This window comes from Canis aureus, chromosome 5 (assembly GCF_053574225.1).
Source record: "Canis aureus isolate CA01 chromosome 5, VMU_Caureus_v.1.0, whole genome shotgun sequence".
NCBI classification, from domain to species: domain Eukaryota; kingdom Metazoa; phylum Chordata; class Mammalia; order Carnivora; family Canidae; genus Canis; species Canis aureus.
The window spans coordinates 84,823,755-84,850,928 of record NC_135615.1 but is presented as its reverse complement, the minus strand read 5'-3'; the positions used below and the strand labels follow the sequence as shown (position 1 = coordinate 84,850,928).

Below are 27,174 nucleotides of genomic sequence, written 5' to 3'. Positions count from 1 at the left end.
ATGGCGATAGGGTGAGACACTTGCATGTGAGCCTCCTATCCATTGTCAAGCAGAGCTGAAGTATCAGAGCTCGGCTTCGGCCGTCTGGCCTTATGCTTTCATGACGCTTTAAGTCTTTGTGTGTAAAGCTGCTCCCAAGTGAAACAGCTCTTCCTTGCGCACAGCTCGGACCAGCACACATGATTCTCTAGTGGCCAGCGTCCCGCACTTGTGGGCCTCCCAGTGATTACATAGGAAGAATAGTTTATACAGTCACCGTGCTGGGCACACGTACCTGGAGCCACAACAGAATTTCCAGGGATGAGTGGTAAGCGTGTTCCTGTTCCACAAAGTTCCTGGAGAAGCTAATTATAGAACTGCTGGCTGTATTTCTTCATCAGCACTGCCTCCGTTGCGTCAGGAAGGGTTTGACCTCTTTGTCATTTCCGTTTTAGCATACATGTCTAGTAACCCATTTTAAGTCCCACTGTTCTGCTTGAATTCATCAAAATAAATGCCTTCTCTGGCTTTTCCCTCCTTGGCACACGGTGCCCCACTCCTTCCCTCCCCCTTTCCTGTCAGCCTTAAATCCAGTTCCCCATTTTGGGCTTCTGGCTTGAATTAGGCAAAATCTAAAATAGAATTAAATGTGCAATTTCCTCCTGTTCCTCCCGTTCTGCCCGCTGCCTTCTGCTCCAATTTCAGCCGAGCACTTCAGCCCTAAAGCTCTGAGGGCTTCGTCTCTCATAACCTGTCTGTAGGCGTGTAGGACTGAAGCCAAACAACCAAGTGGGGTTCTGAGAGATGTAGGATTTTCAACAAGGGAACCAAGAAGAAAATGTCATTTTATGCATTTCCGAGAGTGTGGTTATATGATGAAATTGCTGGTACAACACTTTTACTGGCCCACTGGAATGCTTTTAGCTGACGTCATTATTTTATAGAGGTGGGGGTGGGGGTGGCGTGCGGAAAGGACCCCGGCATGTGCGCAGGATTTGCAGAGTTTGTACAAAGGGAGGGTAAATGCCAGTCTTGCTCGGGCTTTACAGATCTTGCACGTTTGTTTTAAGTATAACACCCAGTTAAAATATTCTCTTGATTTTTCTTGCATTAGGTAACCACCAAAAGGCTTAGCCAAGGGGATTTTTATATCGTTATATAGTAAATCAGATTTGACTCTTTGCTTCTACTTTCCTTCCCTTTTTAAGATCATGCTTAACATCCTTTCCCCTGTTCTGCCTCATAGACACACCCACGACCTCCGGATTCATCAGCTGCAAGTGAGAGTGAACGGCTGGGAGCAAGTGAGCCCGGTGTCCGTGGACAAAGTGGGGACATTTTTCCGCTATGCAGCACCCGATAAGAATTCATCTTCCTCTACGGTGTGTGGCTCTAAAATTGGTGTTTTAGGGCACAATCTTGCCCCAGCCATGTGCCCTTAAAGCCAGAGACTAGGACACTTCAGCCTGTAACCTCGCTCTGGTGAAATTGTCTTGTTCCTCATTTCCCCTGGCTCTAGGAAGAAGACACAAGATTATTTGGGGTCAGGCATAGGGATTCATAGTTGCTACATAGGTCAGCCACCAGTGGTTAATTTCAGTAGAAAAAAAGATAGAAAATTAGTGTTAACACATACTACCTCACCTGTGCAGACCCATTTCATACTCAGTTGGCCCAATTGGCAGTTTACTAATCTGCCAAACATGTGTTGGCTCTACTTCCGCATATTGTCATGCTTCCTTTGTATACAATATTCTTTATATTTCTTGTAATGCTGTTCCTTGATCCTTCTAGCTCTTGTCTCCAAATTCTGCTTTCTGGCATAAAGACCAATGTCCACTGTTACTCATTTTCTGATCACACACCCTTTCACACACCCTTGCCCTAATGTTACCCCAGCCTGCAGTTAGGGGTTGAGGGCCTACCTGAGGAGAGACGCAGGCGGCCTCCCTGTCTGGAACGCGCAGGTGGAGGCTGGCATCCTGGCTGCTGTAGTGGTCATGGGCGCTCTCACCCACTGCTTAGCCATACTTTGTAGGATTACATTCCTTACTGGGGAGCCAGTGATGCGTCAGAAAGTGCAGATTGGCAAAGACATCGTAGCTTTCCTTGTGTTCCCTTTATTGATGAAAAATATCCTCAGAGAACGCTGTTCCTTCCTCTTCTTCTCTTGGACCCTAAGTTTCGTAGAAAAGGAGACTTTCTTTCCAGATTACGTTCCTGCCTAAATTTATGTCTAGTCATGAAAGGACTAATTCTCCCCAGAGATAGATACCTTTCTGTTGTATTGTTGTGTCATGGAGAAATTCTGTATATTTGGAATGATTGAAAAATCAGTATTACATTTCTCGTATCCTCTAAGATAAGATGTTTTCTTTTCATGGCAGACCATACTTTACTAAGATTATTTATAAATCCTATTCTTACAAGCAAATTACGTTGTCATTGAATTTAATGATGCCTGTAATCTTAGGTCTGTGCTGACTCTGACTTTTGGATTCTTTCTTAGATTGGCAGCCCAAGCAGCAGAACGAATATTATTCATCCGCAGGTTTATGTGAGTATGATTTTCCTGTGTCTACTGGGTATATACACTGCACTTGAACCATACATTGATGTCCTAGTGATCACAGGACTTTATGACCTGTGTGTGATTGGAATTGATCTTTGTCCTTTCCTATTAACAATTTACCTTCCTTTTATAAGAACTTTCAAAGAAATATTTTCACTAACTTGGTGTATTAGACTGTTACGGGGAGGAGGAGAAAATGCAAATGTTGTGGTCCAGGTTTCCCTTCTCTTATTTCCTTTTTCTTTTCTTTCTTTCTTTCTTTTTTTTTTTTTTTTTTTTTGAGAAAGAGACAGCATGCGAGTATGTGGGGGGAGGGGTGAAGTGGGGAGGGACAGAGGGAGAGGGGGAGAGAGAATCTTAAGCAGGCTCCACACCTAGTGCGGAGCCCAAAGCAGGGCTTGATCTCACAACCTGGAGATCAAGACCTGAACCAAAATTGAGAGTTGGACGCTAAACTGTCTGAGCCACCCAGGCTCCCCCGTTTTTTCTTTTAAGTTAAAATATAAATGAACCCTATGCAGCTATGTGCATTTCCCGGATTTTGGTCCCAAGATTGTAAAAGTAAATAAGAATGAAAAATAGTAAGTTTTATTTCCATTTAGCTTTAGAAACCTCATCAGAGGATGATATTAAAAAACTGTCTTCAGAATTTTGCTTATAGTTTCTTCTTTCTGATGGTAGTAAGTTTTGAAATGTGAGATTTTTAAGTAAGCTTAGAGACAGCAGTGTCAAGATTTAAAATCATTCTTGGGCTTTGGCTCTCTTGGGGATTTACTAGGCTAGGTCAGTGGGAGCTTTGATATTTGTGCTGGGATTGTGTCCCTCCAAATACCCTCCAGAAAATGACAGTTTGCCTTTTCACTGGGACTTCATGGACGTCTTGATTCAAAACGAGCTCTTCGTTTTATTGTGCATTAGGTCGGTTTCCACATACTGTTTGTTTTAATAAAAATGTTGGTAGTAGGAAAAGCTTGGATGTGGTGTCATTTGTTTCTCCAATAAAAACAGCATTGTCAGTATGTTCTGAACACATTCAAAGAATGATAATTGCAGAAACCTTCTCTTTGGAGTACCTGATGTGGAGTTTGATACTTAAAAAACAAAAAAAAACTTCCCTGGCATTTGCTAGTAGAATGAAACGTGTGTTGAATGTCTGAATGAACATGTGGAAACAGAAAGTAGTGGCTGTAGCCCAAGACCAAAAATAAATTATTTCCCTCCACTCTGTTAAGTTTTGGAGCCTCGGTGTCCTGTTTGTGAAAGAGCAATTACTGAACAAAGCTGAAAAAGTTGCAGAGAAAGAGAAGTTTGATTTTTAAAGTCCTTTGAAAAACAAATGTTGTTTTTTCTGCAGGCGTGTCAACGAGCGGTGTATGGGTCTAGAGAGTAATTTTTATGACATTTAGGGGGAAAAAGTAATTATTGTTCCTGTGAAAGGCATACCAGTACAGACAGCTCTTTCTTACACACTCTCTGGATTTTACAAAGACAAGTTCTAACCTCAGAAGACTTCCTTCTGTTTTTCTGTGTGTGTTGGGCAGTATCCAGCCCATTGTTAGCGTTCAAGGAGTGTTTCTCACTTTAATGTTAATCTGGGAGAGAAATACCACAGAAGGTAAATCATTTTATGTTCTGCAAAGTCCTACCCCAGTGTTTCTAAACGTTTAGTTGCTTTGGATGATCTTTATTCCCCTCCAGTAGAGTTGAAAACAAGCCTCGTTCACAGTTTCCATATAAGGGCTGATGTGTAGGAACCCAAGGGCATTGTGAATGAAGGGTAATTTCCAGCAGACAGTTTCTTATCAAATTGCAGGAAGTTTGGAAGATTTAATAGGTTATTATGGGTCTTAGTTACTTTATAATGTGTCTAGAGGCCTAAGACTGATTTTTCTTTGTGACACATTTTGTGATACCACATCTGAGTAGAGTATCTGTTTTTCTAGAAATGTTTAGAATTGGCTGTTTTAACAGTGTGTATCTATAGCATATTCACTTCTATTAAAGATGAATGGTTTTAGGGCTTAATGACTAATTTCACTGAAGGGTTCTAGTAATAATAAGATGCTTTTGATTTAGGCACTCTGGTTGGTATTGTTGTATTTTGTGTGTTTTTTCAAGAGCACAGCTATGACACTTTTATTCCTGTGTTTTTTGCAGTTCTCTTCACTCCCACCTGTCCGGGTGGTCTTTGCTGTGACAATGGAGGGCAGTGCTCGGAAAGTAATCACTGTCCGATCTGCCCTCATTGTGAAGAACAGGCTTGAGACACCAATGGAACTAAGACTGGATAGCCCATCAGCTCCAGACAGTGAGTTTTGCCATGGTCTTCCTTTATCTTGAGAGGGTCAGACTTTTGGGTGGAAGACCATTCCCTAAAGATGCTGACCCTTTTTTCTGTGGCAGAGCCTGTGGTGCTTCCCGCGATCATGCCCGGGGATTCATTTGCTGTACCTTTACATCTCACTTCTTGGCGGCTACAGGCCCGGCCTAAAGGATTGGGTGTATTTTTCTGTAAGGCTCCTATTCACTGGACCAATGTAGTGAAGGCTGCAGAGGTTAGCAGCAGCAAACGAGAATGCCACTCTATGGACTTGGACAAAAGCCGATTCTTCAGGTATGCACAACACTGCAATGGCGTGTAAATTTTCCTTTTTAAAAAGATATTCATTCTCTCTCTGAGGACTCTTAGTGATTCAGTTGTGCTCGTTTAAAACCCTAAAGTTCTTATGTTAGAGCTTATAAGGCTTCGAGGGTTAATCTTTGGTGGGTATGCGACTGTTGCTTATCATCTGATATTTATGGGAGAAGCAACCAGCAAGCACACTACTCACAAGATAAGAAACTTGTATGTGTGCATCAGCATAAAAAGAGGACATGCAGAGAGGGAAGTAAAAAGTATTAGCCAGTACCTATTTCTAAATTGAGACTCAGAATCTTGGGGGTGGAAGTTTTTCAAATGACAGATTTCAAAGGAATTTGGAGGAAGGCTCATGCACCTAGTACTGACTTGCCTTGGGGACCTTAACAAAATTATCTAATCATTGAGACTCTTGTTTTCCCCTTCTGAAGCATATAGGTAGTACATTTCTAGATTCAATGTTGGAAAAAACACTGGATTGGTATTGTTCAATCCTTCTAAACTTAGACTTTAAACTTACTTAGATCAGAGACTATCAGCTTTAGTTTTCTCTTTAGTGAAGACAGGCATTCATTTACTTTAAACTTCTAGAAGAGGTGCAAGAATAGTGTAAAGAATTCTAGTATGCCCTTTACCCTGATTGGCCAGTGGTTAATGGACTGAAGGGAGAAATGAATAAATACGCAGCCATAATGGAGTGTTTAACAGTTTCCTATCAATGATTTATAAAAACAAACATCAAAGATTTGAATAGTGCTGTCCATCAGTGTATGTCATAATTGGCATTTATAAAGCACTTTAACAACTCCAGATCGTATACTCACTTCAAGTATATATGGAATAATTATCAAGAGAGACCATCTACTGGGCCATAACACAAAGATCAATAAATATTAAAAGAATTGAAACCATACACAATAAATCTCATCACAATAGGATTAAACTGGGCATCAGTAACAGTAAGATGCCTGTAAAATCCCTAAATATTTGGAAATGAAACATTAGATTTCTAAATAACCCAAGGGTCAAAAAAGAAATCACAAAGGAAATTAAAAATATTTTGAACTGAACAATAATAACAACTAGACATTAAAATGTGGGGGAAGCAGCAAAAGCTGTTCTATAGAGGAATGTATAGGTTTTGTGTTTTGTGGTTTTTTTGAGAAATGTGTAGCTTTTAATGCTCTTATAAGAAAATAAGGAAGATGGAAAATCACTGGTCTAAGCTTCTGCCTTAAGGTAGAAAAGGAAGAGCACATTAAAACAAACAAATAGAGAAAGAACCTGATAAAAGTAAATGTGGAAATCAATGAAATAGAAAACAAACAATAGAGAAAAATTAGCAGTGTCAAGTTGGCCTTTTGAAAAGATTAATAAATTTGATAAATAATAAGATTGATCAAGGAGAAAAGAGAACATACAGATTACTGATAGAAGGAATGAAAAGAGGAGACATTATTATAGATTCTATAGACATTAAAAGGAGACTCTACGAATAATTTTATACAAATTCCACTCTGGAATGACAGATTTCTTAAAAAAGATGATCAAAACTGACCCAATGAAGAAACAGAAAATCCAAATAGCCCAATATCTCTTAAAGAAATTAATTTTTCGGGGATCCCTGGGTGGCACAGCGGTTTAGCGCCTGCCTTTGGCCCAGGGCGCGATCCTGGAGACCCGGTATCGAATCCCACGTCAGGCTCCCGGTGCATGGAGCCTGCTTCTCCCTCTGCCTATGTCTCTGCCTCTCTCTCTCTCTCTGTGTGACTATCATAAATAAATGAAAAAAAAATTAAAAAAAAAAAGAAATCAATTTTTCAATAAAAAGCCTTCCCAGAATAAAGACTCTAGGTCCACATGGCTCCACCAGTGAGTTTGCCAGACATTTTAAGAAGAAATAGCACCAGTTCAAGTCTTTTGGAAAGCAGAGCAGGAGGAAACAGTTCCTATTCATTTTATGAGGCCACATATACCTGATACCAAAACTGACATATATATTATTGAATAAAGAGAGAGAGGGAACTATAAACCAATATTTCCCCAAGAGATACAAAAATTCTGTTTTTTTTTTTTTTTTTAAGATTTTATTTATTCATGAGAGACACAGAGAGAAAGGCAGAGACACAGGCAGAGGGAGAAGCAGGCTCCATGCAGGGAGCCCAGCGTGGGACTTGATCCCGGGTGTTCAGGATCACGCCCTGGGCTGAAGGCAGTGCTAAACCGCTGAGCCACTGGGGCTGCCCGAGATACAAAAATTCTTAACAAAATATTACCAAATAGAAATCCAGCAAGTGAGGTTTATTTTAGGAATGTAAGATTATATTAACATTTGAAAATTGATAAATGTAACTTCCCATATTAACCCAAAAAGACTAAAAGAAAAAACCCATCAGATTATCTCATTAAATGCCAAACAAACAAACAAACAAACAAACAAACAAAAAAGCACTTGATAAAATTCAACACCCAGTACAGGCAGCTGTACTCGGCAAATGAGGAACCGAAAAGAATTTTTTCAGTTTGTTTAAGGACATCTGTTATAAACCTACAGAAACCTACAGCTACCGTCATACTTAATGGTGAAACCTTAAACTTTTTTTCCTTGAGATTGAGAACCAGCCACTCCATATGATATTGCCATAGTAGTCCTAGCTGTTGCAATAAGGATAAACAGGAAATTGAGAAAGCTTAAAGATCTGAAAAGAACTAAAACAATATATGCAAATGACACATATATATAGAGAACCATAGACTACATAGGAAAATTATGAGGCTTCATAAATTTATCAAGATTTCAGGATTTGAGATCAACCTACAGAAATCAATTGTATTCTTTTTTTTTCTTTTTCTTTTTTTTTTTTTTTTTTTTAGGATTTTTATTTATTTGAGAGAGACAGAGATAGTGACAGAAAGAGTACAAGCTAGGAGGAGAGGGAGAAGCAGACTCCCAGCTGAGCAGGAAATCCAACACAGGGTTCCATCCCAGGACTCTGGGGTCATGACCTGATCCAAAGGCAGACGCTCAACTGCCTGAGCCACCCAGGCGCTCCTCAATTGTATTCTTATATTCTAGCCATGAACAATTGGAAATTAAAATAATGCTACTTACAGTAGCATCAAAAATCATAATTACCCAGAACTCAATCTAAGGAATTATGTACCAGTTCTCTATGCCAGAAATGACAAAACCTTGTCAAGAGATAGTAAAGAAAACCCAATAACTAAGTGGAAAGATAACCAAGTTCATGGATTGGAAGACTCGATATTGTTAGGATTTCCATGCTCACTAAATTGATATGAAGATACAACCCAGTTGGCTATCTGCAACCCAATTAGCCATCAACAGGATGATGAATAAATAAAAAGCGGTATATTCATCCATTGGCATGTGGATCAAATTACTGATGCATACAACAGCTCAACTGTATCTTGTAGAAACTCCATGTGACACAAAAAAACCAGACACAGAGAGTGGTATATACTGTATTGTTCTATTTACGTGCTAGTTCAAGAACAGGTTCAACCAATCTATAAGTGTGGTAAGTGTCAGACAGTGGTTGCGTCTTTGTTGGGAGAGGATATGGACTGGAAAGGGATGGGAGGGTACTTTCTGGAGTGAAAAATTGTATAACTGGTTTTGGGTAGCAGTTAGGTATACATATTTGTCAAAACTCACCAAACTGAACATTTAAAATTATCCATTTTATTGTGATTTAATTATACCTCAGTATATGTGTTTGGATTGAAAATTGCAAATATCTTAACTGAATTACTGAACCATGTTTACATTATGCTTTCTCATACTCCACTAAGAAAAAATTCAAGTTCTTTATTTAGGCCAATGGTTTTTACAGTATTTTGTCTTCATAGGTTTTGTGTGGCCATAAAGAAGGAGAATTACCCGGATTATATGCCCTCAAACATATTTTCTGACAGTGCAAAACAGATCTTCAGACAACCTGGGCATACCATATATCTCCTGCCAACTGTGGTCATCTGCAACTTGCTACCTTGTGAACTTGACTTTTATGTTAAAGGGATGCCAATTAATGGGACTCTGAAACCTGGCAAAGAGGTGGCCCTCCACACAGCTGATACATCCCAGAACATTGAACTGGGTGAGGGTTTAGTCAAAGAATCATTGGGTGGTAATTCTATGGGAATGTCACTAAATGTTTTGTGATCATTTGATAAAGATTTTAGAGAAATTACAGCACATATGATGTGTCAGTAACCCTGCTCAAGGGATTTATTACGGTTAAAAAAAAAAAAACTTCTTAGACAATTATCAAAAGAAAAAACAACAAATCCAAAAGATATATAGAGGAAATACTCAACAGAGCCTGTTTTCTTACGTTGCTCATTTGATGTGTGACTATCGGAAGTCATTTCATCTTTTGAAACCATGCTTTATTCCTAGCTGTAAAATGAGCAAAATTGTAGGTCTCTCCTTTTTTCCAGAAGGGAGAAAACGTGTACTCGGCACACACTGTACTCCAGACGTTAAATCAGGTGTTTTCACACGTGATCTCATGTAACCGTTATAGCAGTAGTTGTTTATATCCTGTTTACTGATGAAGAAATTGAGGTTTGGGTTGTTTTATCTAGCAGGTAATTTTCAGCCACAGGGATGAATCAGTCCTAAATTTGCAGCACTTAAGGCAAAGTGAGGAATTTAGAGTTTGGGCAGGACATATGTTGTTTTAAGTCTGTTGTAGACACATTGAAATAATGATGATGGAAGTATTTTTGTTGCTACAGCTGCGTGAGTGACCTCATTGTGTCCTCTCATTCAATCTTCACACAACTCCTGTCACAGGCTGACAGCTGTTGGCCCCATTTTACAGATGAGGAGCCTCAGACTTACTGGACTTAAGCAGTGTGTTCAGCGGTGACGAGTTTACATTTCAGTGAATATATAAATCCTTGAGCTTGATGTAGAAGAGCAAAAACAGTGCAGTGCTAGTGGTCTGTTCTAAGAAAGCAGATCCCTGCTCTGACATTTAAATATGTCTTTAACAAATTTTCCTGGAGCCCTGTAATGTGGACATGTCCCCACCCCCACCCCACCACCACTGCACGCACACACAGCACTCCTCTCTTCCCAGTCACGCTCCATGTGATGGTCACTTTTAATAACCACGCGGCCACACACCTACCAGTATTCTCCTCATTTGGCAGAGGATATACCACGAGGTTAGCTTGCCGCCCAGCACACAGCTGGCAAGGACAGACCGGGAATTGGAATTGGAATTGCCAAGACTGGGTCTTGGGCAGTGGGACTGCAGAAGACCTTACCTGTTAGCCTGTCCTTGCCTTTCCTGGGTTTGAGGTACCTGCCCAGCTCAGGGCCTGTTGAGTAGTAAGCTCATGGGGATCATTGATAGCTTTTTGATATTTTCATCCTTTTGATAATGGAGTTTAAACTCCCGTGTTCCTTCCAGGCCATCTGATTTGCTTCATACTTACTCTTGCCCCAGCTAAAGGAAAATGGCCATTCCAATAAGATTTTTGCCAGTTACATATGTAGTTACTGATTTTTCCAAAAGGAATCCAATTTTGTTTGGCTGTGGGCTATTTTGATAAACTACAGTGAGAACCCAGGCAGACAGTAGCTTGTATCTTCTTTAGGGGTATCACTGGAGAATTTCCCACTCTGTAAAGAATTGCTCATTCCACCGGGAACCCAAAACTACATGGTAAGAATGCGACTCTATGACATCAACCGTCGGCAGCTGAACCTCACCATCCGGATTGTGTGTCGAGCAGAAGGATCCTTAAAGATCTTCATTTCTGCTCCATATTGGTTGATTAACAAAACAGGTATGTACAGAGGCCGCTCAAGTAGGCCTTTGGCGTTGGTCATGGGAATTCAGATTTATTTGCTCAGCCAACCGAATGGAGCCAATGCAAATAGATGACTTCAACAGTCTAAGCTGCTGAAACTCTCCTGCTTCCATAATAAGTGCTTCATCATGGTCAGAACTGTCCTTTCAGACAACAGACTGAGCCCAGCAAATAAATTCAATTTTCACGATTCTCCCCCTTGACAATTTTTCCCTTTACCATCTACATCTGTCTTGCATAGACTGGGTGGGACTGATGTAAGCTGTCCCCCTCCTTCCTAAAGGGTTACCACTGATCTTCAGACAGGACAACGCAAAGACAGATGCTGCAGGTCAGTTTGAGGAACACGAGCTGGCCCGGAGCCTGAGCCCTCTCTTATTCTGCTACGCTGACAAAGAGCAGCCAAACCTGTGAGTACAGTTATTTATGGAAGGGGGAAATAAGCTCCTAGGCGAGGGAAAAAATTAGCAAAGGCTATAGTATATCCGTGTAAGTCGAAATATACTGTAGATAACAATCCTGACTTGGCAGGGGAATAGGACCATGACCTAATGGGATTTTTTCGGATCTAATTTCTGTGTCACTTGATATTGAAAATAAACCATTTGGTGGGTTTATAATGAAAGCTAGTTTTATTTTACATGTTTTGAAGTAGTGCTATTCATAACCCTGCCAATGAGGAGCACCCACGTGTTCCCTTCCTCCACTGCACGGTTTTCCCCTGCGCAGAGCCGTCAGCGGGGCAGCAGAGCTGGCATCCAAGGGGACTTAGCCTGGCCCTTTGGTAAAATGTCTGCCGCGCCAACCCAGCCTAGGTCGTTTTGTGTGAGGTTTTAGAGTCCATCTCTTTTACCCTTGAAATAAATGGCACCACTTCAAGATTCAGAGCACTCGCGTGTTTAAAGGCAGGAAGGAGCAACGGTGGTGAGATTTAGGTGACCTGGCCTTTGTGCATGTGGTAGAAGCATGAATTCCCTTTTGTTCTTGGTTTTGATGTTCTGCTTTTTATAGGAGTCTTCTCATTTGGAGCCTTCCTCAAGGGGAGCGCATCTGATAACGTTCCAGTGCCAACCCCTGCTGCGTAGTTCTTGTGGGCCGCAGCCTTCCTAGGAAGGAGTGGTCTCAGGTTGACTGGGGACTTACTGGACATGGCAGGAGATACAGACAACCAACCATCTGACGCAGTGTCACGCCTTTCCTGAGACAATTCTGACAGTTTTAGATCAAGGACTTGACACTGGTGACGCAGCTTGACTTACTTAGGGAACTCACAGTTCACAAAGCATTTCCCCTCGCCCATCACATCCCCGTGGATTAGGCAGGGCAGGAAAGTGTTTTATTTTACAGTGAGGAAACTGAGGTTCCGAACAAACTACCCGTCCTGGGTTATGTGGCTTGTTAGCAGCAGAGCCGGTACACACATTCAGGAGTTCTGTATCCAGGATTCATGACAAGACATTGGCCAACCAGACAGCGCTTCGCCGTTGTAAGAGTACCAGGCCTGAGAAAGAAGGTTGTGCCTTCTGTACATAGTTTCCTGGTGTGCACGGAGTCGTGTGCGCACTTGTCTCATACAGTCAAGTTATTTCATGAATCCTTGAAACACCTGAGATAGGAAAGGATCAGATTCGAATCCTTGTTTCTCAGAGGAATAAAGTATCGTAGTCCTTTCCTCATGATTTATGCCCACAGAATCCTAATGTTTTCTCTGAACGTGTCCAGGTGTAGATGTCCATACATTTCACACATTGAGTAACTGTGGCTGCCTCAAAGGTAAGAGTCTTGACCACTAGCTGATTGCCCTTCTGTGTTGGGGAATCACACGAAAGTGAGGAAGAGTCAGTGTCAGAGTTCTGGTTTTGGGTGATCGTGTTTCCTGATTAGAGCAGATAAGTAAGACTTTCTTACAGATGAATACATATATCTCTGCTTTTCTGCCCCACAGCTGCACGATGAGAATCGGAAGGGGGATTCATCCTGAAGGCATGCCGGGCTGGTGCCAGGGCTTCTCACTGGATGGTGGTAGTGGTGTCCGAGCTTTGAAAGTCATCCAGCAAGGAAACCGCCCAGGGCTGATCTATAACATTGGTGGGTTACATTTGGAGCAGCAGGAGAATCAGAACCATTGGCCGATGACCTCAGGCTTGGAGGAATAAGCTGGCCATACATTTTGGCCTGGCTGCAAGTGGTGATACTCTCATTTGGCATTGGGTCAGGTATCTGTTCTCTGAATGCTAGATTGATATCAACGCAGATCTGTTCTCCTAGGGATCTAAGGAGCCACCTAAACACTGCCCTTTTGAGGTCTGGGGCTCTGTTTAATTTCAGACTCACCTGTGTCAGGAAAGTATCAGTTTGGCTTGAATCCTTGTTTTTCATGGGAATAATAGGAACACTTAGAATGCTTTTCATCCTCCAAGCATTTCCCACGCATTCATTAAAACTTGCAAACCCTAAGAGGGTAAGGAGCATTGTTCTCCTTGAAACTGAAGCAGAGAGGTTAAGTGACTTGCCCAGATGCAAAGGACAAGTCTGGGTCAGAAGTAGGATTATGATTGGGGGGTACACATTTGAAGCAGAAAATGTAATAAAGTGTACTTAGTGGTTATAGTAACTAGAAGCCCCCAAACTAGCTTAACTTCTTGAGGGTGGTGAGGGGAGGGGAGAATGCTGTACCTGTGTACCTCATAGCCATCTGGAATGCTCAAAAGATTCTCTGAAGGGTTAAGGTAAGTTTGATTTAGATGTCTCAGGTTTAAAATGTTAGCAGTACCCCTTTCCTTTAGTATATAATTTCTGAAGCTCTCAAAGCACTGTTGAGGGCTGAATGTTGGAAAACCATCTAGAACCGTGCCTGTGCTGTCCATTGAACCCTCTGATGATGATAGTGTCCCATTCTGCACCGTCCAGCCCAGCAGCACTAGCCACATGTGGCCGCTGAGCACACAGGAGTACATTACTAACAAATACAGCCAGTGTGACTAAAGAATTGAATCCTTTCTTATACTGAAGTTTAATGAATTTAAATAGCCATTCATGATTAATGGCAACTGTAATTGGACGGTGCAGATACAAAGAGTCCTGTTGTAGAAGGAAAAACTGAGGTGGTATCATGTAGCTGTTTACCCTGAATCCCATGGAGGGTCCGAGATATGTTTAAGTATTTGAGGGCTTATTAGCAGGAGTCTCTTCCAAGTCCAGCTTCCTTTTCCTTTTTTTAGAACATGAATTCATATACATTCTCCCTTGACGTGGGCACTGTCTTTAAGGTTGATGTAAGATTTTTAGTAGAGGAAATTAATTCTCTGATCCTCCTGCCAGGGATCATTTTCTTTCTTTCTTTTATTATTACTGTTTGTTTGCCGGGGGTCATTTTCTGTACTGTGTCTTTACATCTGTTTGCTCCACCTCTTGAATAGGCAAAGGCTGCTTCGTGCTGTGTTTGGCTATCTGCTGGGGTATCGGGTCCTTGATATAGTTCCCAAAGAAAGATACCACAGGTTGGCTAGAAGCTGCAGTTGGAAAAAATTGAGGGGAGAAATGGAGCCTGTGTCTTCCAAAGCTGCTGATTTTCGGGAACCACAGAGTTACTGCAGAGGCAAACAGGTCTCTAGTCAGAAATATGCTGTGAGCACGCATATAAATTTTCATTCAAGGAGCATTCATTAAAAGTTATTGTGTATGTCTTTAGGAATGGTACTGTGATAGGGATTTTGTTTTTACACCAAAGAAAGGGATAGGGGGTTAGGCTGAGTTAGGACTTTATAATTCCTAAGGATCATGGGAGCTTGGCATGTATTATCAAGGGAATTTGTGGAATCTCTCACTTAAATATTTTTGAAGAATTAGATAGATGACTAGCTCCCTATCAGGAAAGTTTAAAAGTAAAATCCCGAGATGAAAAGCCAGGGAGACCTTGCCAGTTAGCCTTACATGTAAGTACCTCCAAAATAAAGGATTTTGTACATTTTTATCTTATCAGATACTCATTTATTGGGAGATTGCCACGGCCATATAAATGAAAAAGGAAACTTAAAAAGCCCGTTTTGTTTTTTAAAATTGGGTCTTGATACTGTAGATTCTTTTTGTAGTATCAAATTAAATATATCTTTTGTAGGCAGACTTTGTATTGGTTGAGATCAGCTACCTACAGATATCGATTTCTGACAATGCTTTCCTGTGTGTTGCAGAAAAAAAAATGATAGGTACTTCTCCCTATTCGGGTATTACTTAGCATTTCTTAGATAACGAATTTCAGGGGTGTGTGTTGTGTGTGTGTGTGATTTGCTCAGTCTTTTACGTATTTTGAAGACTTAGATTAAAGCATCACCAGCTTTTTCAAGCTAGTACAGGTGAATTATGGCCTTAACAGGCTGGAATATTTATAATTGGGGTTCTGTTGGGACACTCAGGACACTTAGTTGCCATGTCCTAAGATCTCTTCTTTTTTTGTGGTTCTCTTGACACTTGCCGACTGCTAAATACAGTCCTTTTATTTGTCTTGTCATGACGTGAGCAAGGGCTGCTGAGGCAGTGTGCCTGGGGTTGAGCCCTAGCTGTGCCACTTACTGACTCTGTGGCCTCGTGCAAGTTCCTTGGCTCTCCAGGTGCCTTAGTTTCCTCCTCTATAAAAAGGAAAGTTTCCTCATCTATGAAAATACTATCTCATAAGGTTGTTAGGAGAATTAAATGTAAAGCCTTTGGGAGAGGCGCAGCCTGCATCAAGGATTCAATAAACATTTTATTATTTCTATCTATAAGTATTTCTATCACTGTATAACCAGAGCTCAGCCTAGTGCCTTGAATACAGTTGCTATATTTATTATCTGAATGAATGAATAATTTATCCCACTGGGTTTGGAATTTTTAAAATTGTTATCAGGGTTTTAAAGATAATTCAGTGCTGTTTTTTCCTTCTTTCTTTCTTGAGATCCAATATTTTGCGATTTCCATCTGATTGATTATGACTTCCTTTCCTTGGTATGTGTTTTGTTTGCTATTCTGTCTTTCCAGGATCTGATAGGTGCTGGAAACTCTTATCTTGTGAATGAATACATCCTATGATGTCTAGCTTTATGTTTCAGCTGGGTTCTTGGGCAATGGGGTAAAAGAAAGTCCTAGGGAAGAATCTGCTATGTTCAGAGCCATTCAGGATCCAGTTAAGTAATCTGAAGTTTCTGTGATATCATGTAAAAGGGGCAAGTTCTCAAGGAGGACATTTGTGTCCCAGATTTAAACAGATACACATTACTTAGATTAGATTATCTCCGTAGTCCATTTCGTAGATGGAAACTACCAGTACTCATGGCTGAACACCTGCCCTTGTGATGCTGTGCCCTTTTGTGAGGAGGCTAGGAATTATGAGGATATTGGTACCACCACTGAGACTTCTTCAGGCTGAAGTGGGCATAAAGAATAAGACTTTGAGAGCAGTTGTTTTCATTCCATCCTTGGAAGGCTTGACAGCACCTCTGGGTGATATGGTTGTTTTCTCAGGGAAACTGAGTAAATTGTGAAGCCTATTGACTTTTCACAGGCACGAATTTTCTTTCTTCTGATTAATTCATGGAAATGGTTCTTATTATTTGCAGGTATTGATGTCAAGAAAGGCCGAGGTCGATATATTGACACTTGTATGGTCATCTTTGCCCCTCGTTACCTGTTAGATAATAAATCATCTCACAAGCTTGCATTTGCACAGAGAGAATTTGCCCGTGGACAGGTAAGTAGTTTACTTTTGAAGAATGACTAGTGTTTATTTAGTAGCATGGAGAGTTTTAACGCCATGGTTTATCTCCCCATCAGCACTGTTAAGTTTTGTGATGTGAATGACCATTTTGGGCTTTTACCCTAACCAGCTTGTGGTAGAGGGCAAGGCTCAGAGTAGGTGGTTACTCAGGAAACATTTGCTGTCTTGACTTGATTTGTTGAGTAAAGCCAGTGATCCTGTGTGTTTCAGGGAACAGCCAATCCTGAAGGTTACATTTCGACCCTTCCTGGTTCCAGTGTGGTGTTCCATTGGCCTCGGAATGACTATGATCAGCTCCTATGTGTCAGATTGATGGATGTTCCCAATTGTATTTGGTCTGGAGGCTTTGAAGTCAATAAGAATAATTCCTTCCATATCAACATGAGGTAATTTCAGAGACTGTATTTAGACAAAAAAGTAGCAGTGTTTGAGGTGCAATAATGTAAACAATGAGCTGTAAATACCATATAAATTAGAAATATCTACAAAGCTATTTATAGTAAATATCAATACTGTCCTTCATGAAATGGACATATATGTTTCTAGCTCGGACAAAGTTCTTAAAACTTGCAGCGATCAGGTAAGTTTGACCGAACATTTTGATGGTATGAATTAGAGGGTGTGTTGACAGTTTTGACCACAGTGCAGGAGCTGTGGGCTGAGGTGATAAATCCAAGGGCAGCAGAGCTCATGATCACCTGCAACTCTGAAAACTCTGTATTTAGATGCTAACATTGTTTATAGATTTTTTTTTTTATATTCTTCCACAGTGTACCCTCTTTTCTCACTTGGTGTTATTTTAGTAAATCATCTGGCCTTCTTTGTCCAACCCAGTGACCCTCAGGTTCTTATTAAGAAAAATTTAACAGATTCAGCCTCAACTATCACAGGATGACTTTCTTCTTTCTGCTTTTATCAAGTGCTTTTTTTTTTTTTTTTTTAAGGATTAAAGTTTTCTTTTTTTATTGTGATAAAATACACATACCACATGAGAAAGACAACACAACAGATTATTTTCTGGGCCTCAGACACGTAATATGAAATTTACCACTTTACCATTTTTAAGTTCACTAGGTTAAATGTGTTCATATTATAGGGCAGCCAGCATCCAGAACTCTTCTCATCTTGCAAAATGAAACTCTATACCCATTAACAACTGTGCATCTCCCCTTTTCTCTAACCCTGCAGCCACTTATCTACTTTATCTCTAAATTTGGCTCCTCAGGTCCCTAAGATGGAGTGGAGTCATACAGTAGATGTAAGATTCTTAGTAAAAGAAACTATCAGGCAGTCCTGGTGGCTCAGTGATTTAGCGCTGCCTTCAGCCCGGTTGGGGTGTGATCCTGGAGACCTGGGATCGAGTCCCCTGTCAGGCTCCCTGCATGGAGCCTGCTTCTCCCTCTGCCTGTCTCTCTGTCTCTCATGAATAAATAAATAAAATCTTTGATTAAAAAAAAAAAACTATCTGTGACTCTCCCATGGGATGGTCTTGGCACCCTTGTCAAAAATTATTTGACTCTATATGTGAGAGTTTATTTCTGTGCTCACGCTTCCATCCTCTGTGTGTTTGTCTTTATGTTAATATTGCACTCTTTTTGAATAATACAGCTTTGTAATAAGTTTTGAAATTAGCAAGTGTGACACCTCCGACATTGTTCCTTTTAAGAGTTATTTTGGGGGCTCATGGCTGGCTCAGTTGGTAGAGCATGGGACTCTTAATCTCAGGGTTATAAATTCAAGCCCCATGTTGGGTGTAGGTAGAGATTACTTAAAAATAAAGCCTTTAAAAAAGAAAGATATTATTTTGGCTGTTTAGAATTCCTTGAGATTCTATCAGAAATTCAGAGTAAATTCTTCTGCTGGAAAAAAATACCACTTGGGATTTGGGTAGAACGTGTATTAAGTCTGTAGATCCACACTGGGCAGCATTGCCATCTGAACAACATTAAGTCTTTGGACCTGTGCACATGGGATACCATTCCAGTTATTAGTGACCTGTTTAGTTTCTTTCATTAAATGTCTTGGCAGCTAAAGTCACTGAAATCATTGCTATTTTGATGCATTTAGAAGCAAAATTTAAGGTTTTATATTTTATGGTTAGTTCTCCATTGAGAACACTCTTGTAAAGGAGCAGAATACTGGCTGATTTTAAGAATAGTTGATGCAAGGGGTGCCTAGGTGGCTCAGTCAGTTAAGCGTCTGCCTTGGGCTTAGATCCTAGAGTCCTAGGATCAAATCCCACATCGGGCTCCCTGCTCAGTGGGAAGCCTGCTTCTCCCTCTCCTTCTGCCATCCCCCCCTGCTCATGCTCTCTCTCTCAAATAAATAAAATTTCTTGAAAAAGAATAGATGATGCAAAATAATATCTTTTTTGGCTTTTTATTTTTTATTTTTTTTTATTTTTTTTTTAAATTTTATTTATTTATGATAGTCACAGAGAGAGAGAGAGAGGCAGAGACACAGGCAGAGGGAGAAGCAGGCTCCATGCACCGGGAGCCCGATGTGGGATTCGATCCCGGGTCTCCAGGATCGCGCCCTGGGCCAAAGGCAGGCGCCAAACCACTGCGCCACCCAGGGATCCCCCTTTTTTGGCTTTTTAAAACATATTTTCTGAGGGTTGTTTTTTTTTTCTTTGTGGTCAGTGGTGTACCCTTCATCATTTCCCTTTGCCCTGGCCCTGATTAGAGTTCATTGCATCTGATAAAGGGGGTTTTGAGCTGTGTCCCTAGGAGTCATCAGGGGTTTTAAGGAGGTGGCTTTAGGGGCTGAGGAAGCCAAGTGGGCAGGGCTTCAGTGCACTCATCCCTGCTTCAACCAAAGCTCTTGTCTGCTAGAATCCCATATCCTCACCAGATTTAATGGGGTGGGGAGGGGAGGAGTTAGTTCTGCAGTGGTTTATGTACTGCTTGGGTGGAGGTTGCCTTGATATGTTGTGTGAGAAGAGGAAGCCAATTCAGAATTAAGCAAAAATTGTTCATGACTACTTCAAGGAAAGAAGGAAGGAAGGAAAGAAAATGTGTGGAGGTGGGAGAAGATGGCTTGTGTACCTTTGTTAATTAACCCTTTGGAGCGGTTTTAGTGCACTAAAGTTACTGAGCACAGACCCACAGCCTCTTTCTCTGCCTTTCCCCAAGTTTTCATTTTGAAATGGTTTAAACCTACAGAAAACTTACGAGTAGTATAAAGAACATTCTTTTATCTTTCACCTGGATTAACTACGCATCAGCATTTTGCTGTGTCCTTGCTGTGCCCATTGCATGGATGCACACTTTTTTTCTGAGCCATTTGAAAGTAAATTGAAGTCATCCTGTTAAAAAATCCATCCATAAAAACTTCGTTTATCCACTTAAAGACAAGGACATTTTTTCTGAGTAAATATACTATTACACACTGAAGAAATTTAATGTTGGTTTTTTTTCTGATAGTTTTTTTAAATTGATCTCTATACTTAACATAGGGCTCAAACTCACGACTCTGAGATCAAGAATCACATGCTCTGCTGACTGGCCACCCAGGTGCCTTCTGATAAATAGTCTTTTGAAATGTCCTTCATAGAGGCGCCTGGGTGGCATAATCGGTTGGGCATCTGACTCTTGGTTTCAGCTCAGATCGTGATCTTAGAGTCATATGATTGAACCCTGTATCCAACTCCATGCTTAGCATGGAGTCTGCTTGGGATTCTCTGTCTGAAGTAAGTAAATTAAAGAAAAAAAAAAAAGGACAGCCTGGGTGGCTCAGCGATTTAGTGGCACCTTCAGCCCAGGGCGTGATCCCGGGGTCCTGGGATTGAGTCCCACGTCTGGCTCCCTGCATGGAGCCACTTCTCCCTCTGCCTGTGTCTCTGCCTCTTTCTTTCTCTGTCTCACATGAATAAATAAATCAAATCTTAAAAAAAAAAGAAAGAAAGAAAGAAAGAATGAAAGAAAGGAAGAAAGAAAGAAAGAAAGAAAGGAAAGAAAGAAAAAGAAAAAAAAGAAAGAAAAAGTCCTCCATAGCAATTCCGCTCCCCCTGATTGAGGACCTGGTCACAGATCATCCATTTTATTTGGCAGATAAATCTCATCCACTTTAATCTAGAGTAGTCCTACTTTTCCTTTTATTTATTTTTGCCTTTTTTGACATCGAAATTTTTAAAGATTCCAAGCCAGTCTCTTGTAGAATGTTTTATTTTCTAGATTTTTTCTGAGAGTTTCCTATATGTAGATTTTGGCTAAACATTTTTGGTAAGGATACTACTACTTATGTGGTGTTATGTATTTCCCAGTGGGTCACACAGGAAGCCTGTGCCATCCATTGGTCCCATTATTGATGTTGCTACATTCAGCCATCACTTGACTAGGGTGGTGTCCACCGGGTCTCTCTATTGTAAAGTTACCTTTGATTCTTTGTGGGCAGTAGTAGACCATTGAGGGGATAATTTGAGGCTGTGTGTATTCTGCTCCCCAGAAACCTTTCACCCAGTGGTTTGATGGTTCTTACCTGAATCAGTGATTACATGTACAGTAAATACATCTTCTGCATTTATTAACTGATATTCTTTTGTGAGGAAGAGCTTCCTCATTCTCTCCAGTGATGTACCTATATTTAAATACACATACACATATAAACAAAAAAACTATGATTTACATACTGGTAACTACTTGGATTCTTCGTCATCTTCCCTCATCCTATACTAAAAACCCTGGTTATCAATAACATCCATATATTAGTTCGAACCATGTGAAATTGCTCTTTTTTATGTCAAAGCAACAACATTTACTTATTTGCTATGCTAGCCCTATTACCCAAAACAGACCCACTCAGTAAAATATGTAGGTCTTGTTGTGCAGTGACAATGTGCTGTTCAGAAATTGGATGAATTTTCTTTTTATTCAGTGATTAACATGGCCAATTTCTAGTTTTTTTTAATGTGACCAAAGAGGACACAGTGGTATGTACCTGTTGAGGTCCAGATGAGAAGTCTTTAAGAGAGTGAGCTCTAAGTTTTTTCCTCCACAGTGTGCAGCCTCCTTGTTTCCTTTATTTGCAGAGATACCCTGGGGAAGTGCTTCTTCCTGCGCGTGGAAATTACTCTCCGAGGAGCCACCTATAGGATCTCATTCAGTGACACGGACCAGTTACCCCCTCCTTTCCGAATTGACAACTTTTCTAAGGTATCGACTACAGTCATGAGCCAGTTGGGCTGTTTCACGTGTGGGAATGTGGAGTATGCACTGCCTTGAAGATAAGGATGAAATACATTTTAAACTTGGGTTGGAAAGAAACTGTATGGGGGTCTCTGCAGCTGGACAACACTAGACATCCTACCCCCAGGAGGTGGTTTCTGCTGGTTGGTTTGATTGCTGCACAGCCTTTGCCCAGAAGGGACTTCTCAGCCCCCCACAATCATTCTGACTAGATTGTTTGGTGGACATGGTGCCCCCTGTAGACATTCTACACAAACAGAGGAGGAATCAGAATCAGATCATCCAAAGACAATGGGGATGGGCAGTTTTACTGTTGCCTCCTTACAGTGAACATTTTTTTATAAATCTTCCAAGTAAAGCCAAAATGGTATCAGAAGAGGCTGTTTTTAAATTATGCCTTCGAATAACAACATCTTATAATACGTGACTTCCCATAGCTGAATTCCAGAATTTGTATTCCTTTCTATGTTCAGAGTATATCTATTATAGGGGGTGAGAGTGGAAGAGATGGCCCTGTCCTTTAGTTGTTGGGCTTGGTGCAGCTTGGAAGATGACTAGAAAGGCATTTGAAGAAACCAGAGGATTATGCTTAAGATTGTGGTTATGCCCTATGTAGGATTTGCTTGGGCAGGATCTGGAACTTAAACCTAGGGAGCACTGACTCACTTTCCAGTAACAGCATTCTGAATCAAAGTCCTCTTTATCCTCTCTGCCGTTACATAGGTTCCTGTTGTCTTTACTCAGCACAGTGTAGCGGAACCCAGGCTCCGAACTGAAGTGAAGCCCATGACTTCATTGGACTATGCCTGGGATGAACCCACCCTGCCTCCTTTCATCACGCTGACCGTGAAGGGGGCGGGCTCCTCAGAGCTCAACTGCAACATGAATGACTTCCAGGATAACCGACAACTGTATTATGAAAACTTCATTTACATTGCTGCTACCTATACATTCTCTGGGTAATTCGGAGTTAAACTACTGTTCTTATAAAGCAGAAGGTGCTAATTATTAACTGATTTTAAGTTTTAAGCAGTTCTCAAGAGGCCCAAGGAATGAAGGAAGATTCCTTCCATTCTTTTCCAAATCCTAGGCTCTGGGTCTGTCTTGAAAGGTCTTAGGCTAAACCCTTGTCTTCTGGCTAGATTACATTTATCCAAAGAGGCAAGACTGTTCTTTCTTCAAAGAACTCCCCAATAATCCATCCTAGTATTTAACATTCCTCCCTTAAGATACTATTCTCATATCCTCCGTTCTTCTTGTTTAAGGTGGTATTTTTAGTGTATTTTTTAAACTTCGTGCTATTTTTATCTTTTCTCATTTGAAACTGACTAATCTTTATCATAATTATTCAAACCATCTTCCTGACTCCCCTCTCTCATTGAGAATACTGATAATCACCTATAGCCAACCAGAGTAGGTCAACTTGACAGTAATTCCAGCAACCTTGGAATTATAACTTCCACTGTCCTCTGACTAGCTGTATTTAGAAAACTCAGTTGAAGAAGAGCAAGTTTATTCTGGTTGTGTTGTTAGATTGGTACACAGAGATTCAAAACATTGGGCTTTCAAAACCTAGTCATCTCACCAACATGTTAATACAATTGATCATTCCTATGCCAGTCATGGGGCCAATTTTAAAGTTTACCTGTAGGAACGCCTGAGTGGCTCAGCGGCGGAGCATCTGCCTTCAGCTCAGGGTGTGATCTGGGAATCCCGAGATCAAGTCCCACATCGGGCTCCCTGCATGAAACCTGCTTCTCCCCGCTGCCTGTGTCTCTGCCTCTCTTTCTGTGTCTCTCATAAATAAATAAAAATCTTAAAAAAAAAAAAAAAAGTTTACCTGTGGAAAAAATGAGAAATAGCTAAATCTTTAGCATTACAAATATGGATCACCTGGTGATTAGGACATTTAAAGCCAGATTCCTTTAAAATGTTCTAAGTAATTTTGCTTATGAATGATATTTTTGTATCTGCCTGAGGCTCAAAAAATAATCTCTGGATCTAGTGGTACCTCTCACCTACGTAGAGTCCAGATTTCACTAGTCATGAATTGAATGGCATCTTTGCTTAGAATAGCCATTCTTTTCCAGTTTGTCACAGCTCTCCTTGGAAAGAATGGTGCTGGGTGGTTTATCTTGTGATTAAGTCAGTCTGCTCGCTTCTCTTGAAAGATTATGGCACTTGCCAGTGTGACATGCTTAAGATTTTAGTGCCTGAAAAACCAGTTCTTAATCTGGTTGCTAATCATGTTTTTCCCTTTATGTTCTCCTATTTAATTCCAGTAGTTATTATGCTCTTTAACTGAAGAATCCTGAAGGGTGATTGTGAGTTTAATGGGTTGGATAGATAGGGAGCAGATAAAAAAAAGCTTCCTGGGAATCTTGGTGTGTGGAGAGATTACACCATGTTTTGGAGTCTATTAGACACTATTTCTTTGCATTTTCACAGGGAACAAATGCTGAGGATGAGACTAGTTTTGTTTTGGTTTTATTTTCAGTTGAGGTGAAATGTGCCCAACATAAAATTAAGTGTTGAAAACTGAACAGTTCAGTGAAATTTAGTGCATCCGTGATGCTGTCCTAGCTGGAACTAGAGCCCCCATCTAGTTCCAGAACATTTTCATTAGTCCAAGAAGAACATCCATTAAGCAGTTCTCCCCAGGCCCTGGCAACCACCAGTCTGCTTTCCATCCCTAAGGATTTACCTGTTCCAGATATTTCACATAAATGGAACCATAAATATGTGACCCTTTGCATCTGGCTTCTTTCACTTAGCATGTTTTCAGGGCTCATCCATGCTGTATCATGTGTCAGAATTCCCTTCCTGTTATGGGTGAATAATACTCCATTGTGTGGCCGTACCACACTGTTGTCCACTCGTCTGTTGATGAACATCCGTGTCTTCTCCAACGTTCAGCCATTGCCAAGGGCGCTGTTGTCAGCAAGCCTCTGTGTGTGTTTTCAGTACTTGTTTCAGGTTCCTTTGTGTATTTACCTAGGAGCAGAATTGCTGGGTTCTCTGGTATTTTTTATGTTTAACTTTTTGAGTAATTGCTGTGCCGTTCTCTGCAGCAGCTGAATCACTGTACATTCCCACTAGCAATGTGCAAGGGTTCTGATTTCTCCCCAGCCCCCCAACACTTGCTATTTTATTTTATTATATTTTATTTTACTTTATTTTATTATATTTTTATTTTTATTTTTATTTTATTTTTTAAGATTTTGCTTATTTATTCATGAGAGACAGAGAGAGGCAGAGACACAGGCAGAGGGAGAAGCAGGCTCCATGCGGGGAGCCCGATGCAGGACTCTATCCCAGGACTCCGGGATCATGTCCTGAGGCAAAGCAGACGCTCAACCGCTGAGGCATCCAGGCGTCCCCTACATTTTTTTTATTGTAACCTTCCTACTGAGCATGTAGTGACTTCTTGTTGTGGTTTTGATTGGCCTTTCCTTAATAACTTAGGATGTTGATCTTTTCATGTGCTTATGGGCCATTTTTTGGAGAAATGTTTATTCAAATACTTCACTCATTTTTAAATTTGGCTTTTTGCATCTTATTGTTGAGTTTGAAGAGTTTCTTGTATAATACGGATACAAATTTGCAAATGACCTATATGATTTGCAAATATCTTCTCTCCTGTAAATTGTCTTTTTACTTTCTTGATGGTGTCCTTTGAAGGGCAGAAGTGTATAATTTTGTTGAAATCTAATTTATGAGTTTATTTTTGTCACTTGAACTTTTTTGGTCACAAAACCTAGTTTTTAACCCCGAATTTATCAGTCCCTTTTTTAAAAATAAAGATTTTATTTATTCATGAGAGACACAGAGAGAGAGGCAGAGACACAGGCAGAGGGAGAAGGAGGCTCCATGCAGGGATCCCGGTGCAGGACTCAATCCCAGAACTCGGGGATCATGCCCGACGCAGATGCTCAATGGTTGAGCCACCCAGGCATCCTTATCGGTCCCTTTTTTGATGATAGAGATTAGTGGAGACAGGAGAATAAATAAAATCTTATCAAAATACACCAAAGTTTAGCTAGGCTGCAACATTCCATAAAGCTTAGGATTCCTAAGCCACAGAGAAACACAACACAATTGAGTTGGAAGAAGGTGATTATATACCCTTTGTTTTCTTTTCATCCTAAAGGGACTCTCATTTCTTGCCAAGCCTTGGGGATGCAGTGATGCTGGTTTTCTGTCTGGCAAAGAGTAGAGCCAATTCTTGGATCCTTGGAATGTTTGACTTTTCAGGTGGTACTGGGGGAAGCTCTAAAGATATATAGTTATTCTTTTACGTCTGAGCTTTAAGGCATCAGGAGTTGCACAATGTCAGTATGTCTTCTGACAAATGAATCCTTGAACCATCCAAGAAAACACAACCTTGATCTTTCCACAACTTGAGTTAGACTTCTTCTTCTATGATTAAAAAAAAAAAAAATCCTCTTTTTAGATGAGGTTTTAAGCATTTGCTTCTGAGTACTTGAAGACATGTGTGAGTGCATGTATATACACATGTGCATGTATGTATTATTGTCTTAATTCTAGTTTACAGGAGGGGACAGGAAGGCCTGTGGCTTCCAACAAGGCCACTACCTGTGCAGAGCTTGTCTTGGATGTCTCACCAAAGACACAAAGAGTCATTTTAAAGAAGAAGGTAAGAAAATGTAGCACTTGGAATTTAGAAGAGGAGGTTTTGAGCCCTGGAAGGGCCTCTGGTCAAGGGAAGGGAGGCAGGCTGGACAGCTGGCTGGGTGGGGAGGAGACACGGGAGTCTCACCTGCTCGGGTTGGAGTTCTTCCTCCTATCCTATGATACCTGCTCCAGGAATTCCATGCCCTTCTCATCTCCGTTGCCCTTTTGGGGGTAACTTCCTTCTCGAATTCATTTTTTCCAGATTTGTGATTTGCTGTTTTCATTACTCTGTTTTTCTAGTCTACTTTTCCCTAAACTGAATGGGGAATGATCAAACTGACAACTTTTTCCCTTTTCTTGCTGACAGACATTCTTTTCAGGTCAGTTGAGGGAAATGTTTCTGAGATATAGAGAGGAAGACAGTGAAATTTGGCCAGAAGCATCACAGAGGACAGGACAGGAAGGATAAGTAGTTCAAACCTAAAAAAAATGAAAGCTATTTGAGAACAGAGAGGTGCAGAAGTGACTCTAAGAGGAGGAAGATTACCAAATTGCGTGATTTTTT

General features: G+C 40.7%; 1 protein-coding gene across 1 annotated transcript in view; it reads left to right on the top strand.

The window, feature by feature from the left end:
• Positions 1 to 27,174, top strand: part of VPS13D (vacuolar protein sorting 13 homolog D) — a 240,357-nt gene that overhangs the window by 98,588 nt on the left and 114,595 nt on the right. Inside the window, exons 43-55 of the mRNA XM_077899583.1 lie at positions 1,226 to 1,361; positions 2,489 to 2,536; positions 4,709 to 4,859; positions 4,955 to 5,165; positions 9,063 to 9,310; positions 10,824 to 11,015; positions 11,323 to 11,449; positions 12,985 to 13,127; positions 16,631 to 16,761; positions 16,999 to 17,174; positions 21,818 to 21,941; positions 22,698 to 22,933; positions 26,523 to 26,631. Of these exons, the coding sequence (XP_077755709.1) occupies positions 1,226 to 1,361; positions 2,489 to 2,536; positions 4,709 to 4,859; positions 4,955 to 5,165; positions 9,063 to 9,310; positions 10,824 to 11,015; positions 11,323 to 11,449; positions 12,985 to 13,127; positions 16,631 to 16,761; positions 16,999 to 17,174; positions 21,818 to 21,941; positions 22,698 to 22,933; positions 26,523 to 26,631 (2,032 nt within the window). The remainder of the gene's footprint in view (positions 1 to 1,225; positions 1,362 to 2,488; positions 2,537 to 4,708; positions 4,860 to 4,954; positions 5,166 to 9,062; positions 9,311 to 10,823; positions 11,016 to 11,322; positions 11,450 to 12,984; positions 13,128 to 16,630; positions 16,762 to 16,998; positions 17,175 to 21,817; positions 21,942 to 22,697; positions 22,934 to 26,522; positions 26,632 to 27,174) is intronic.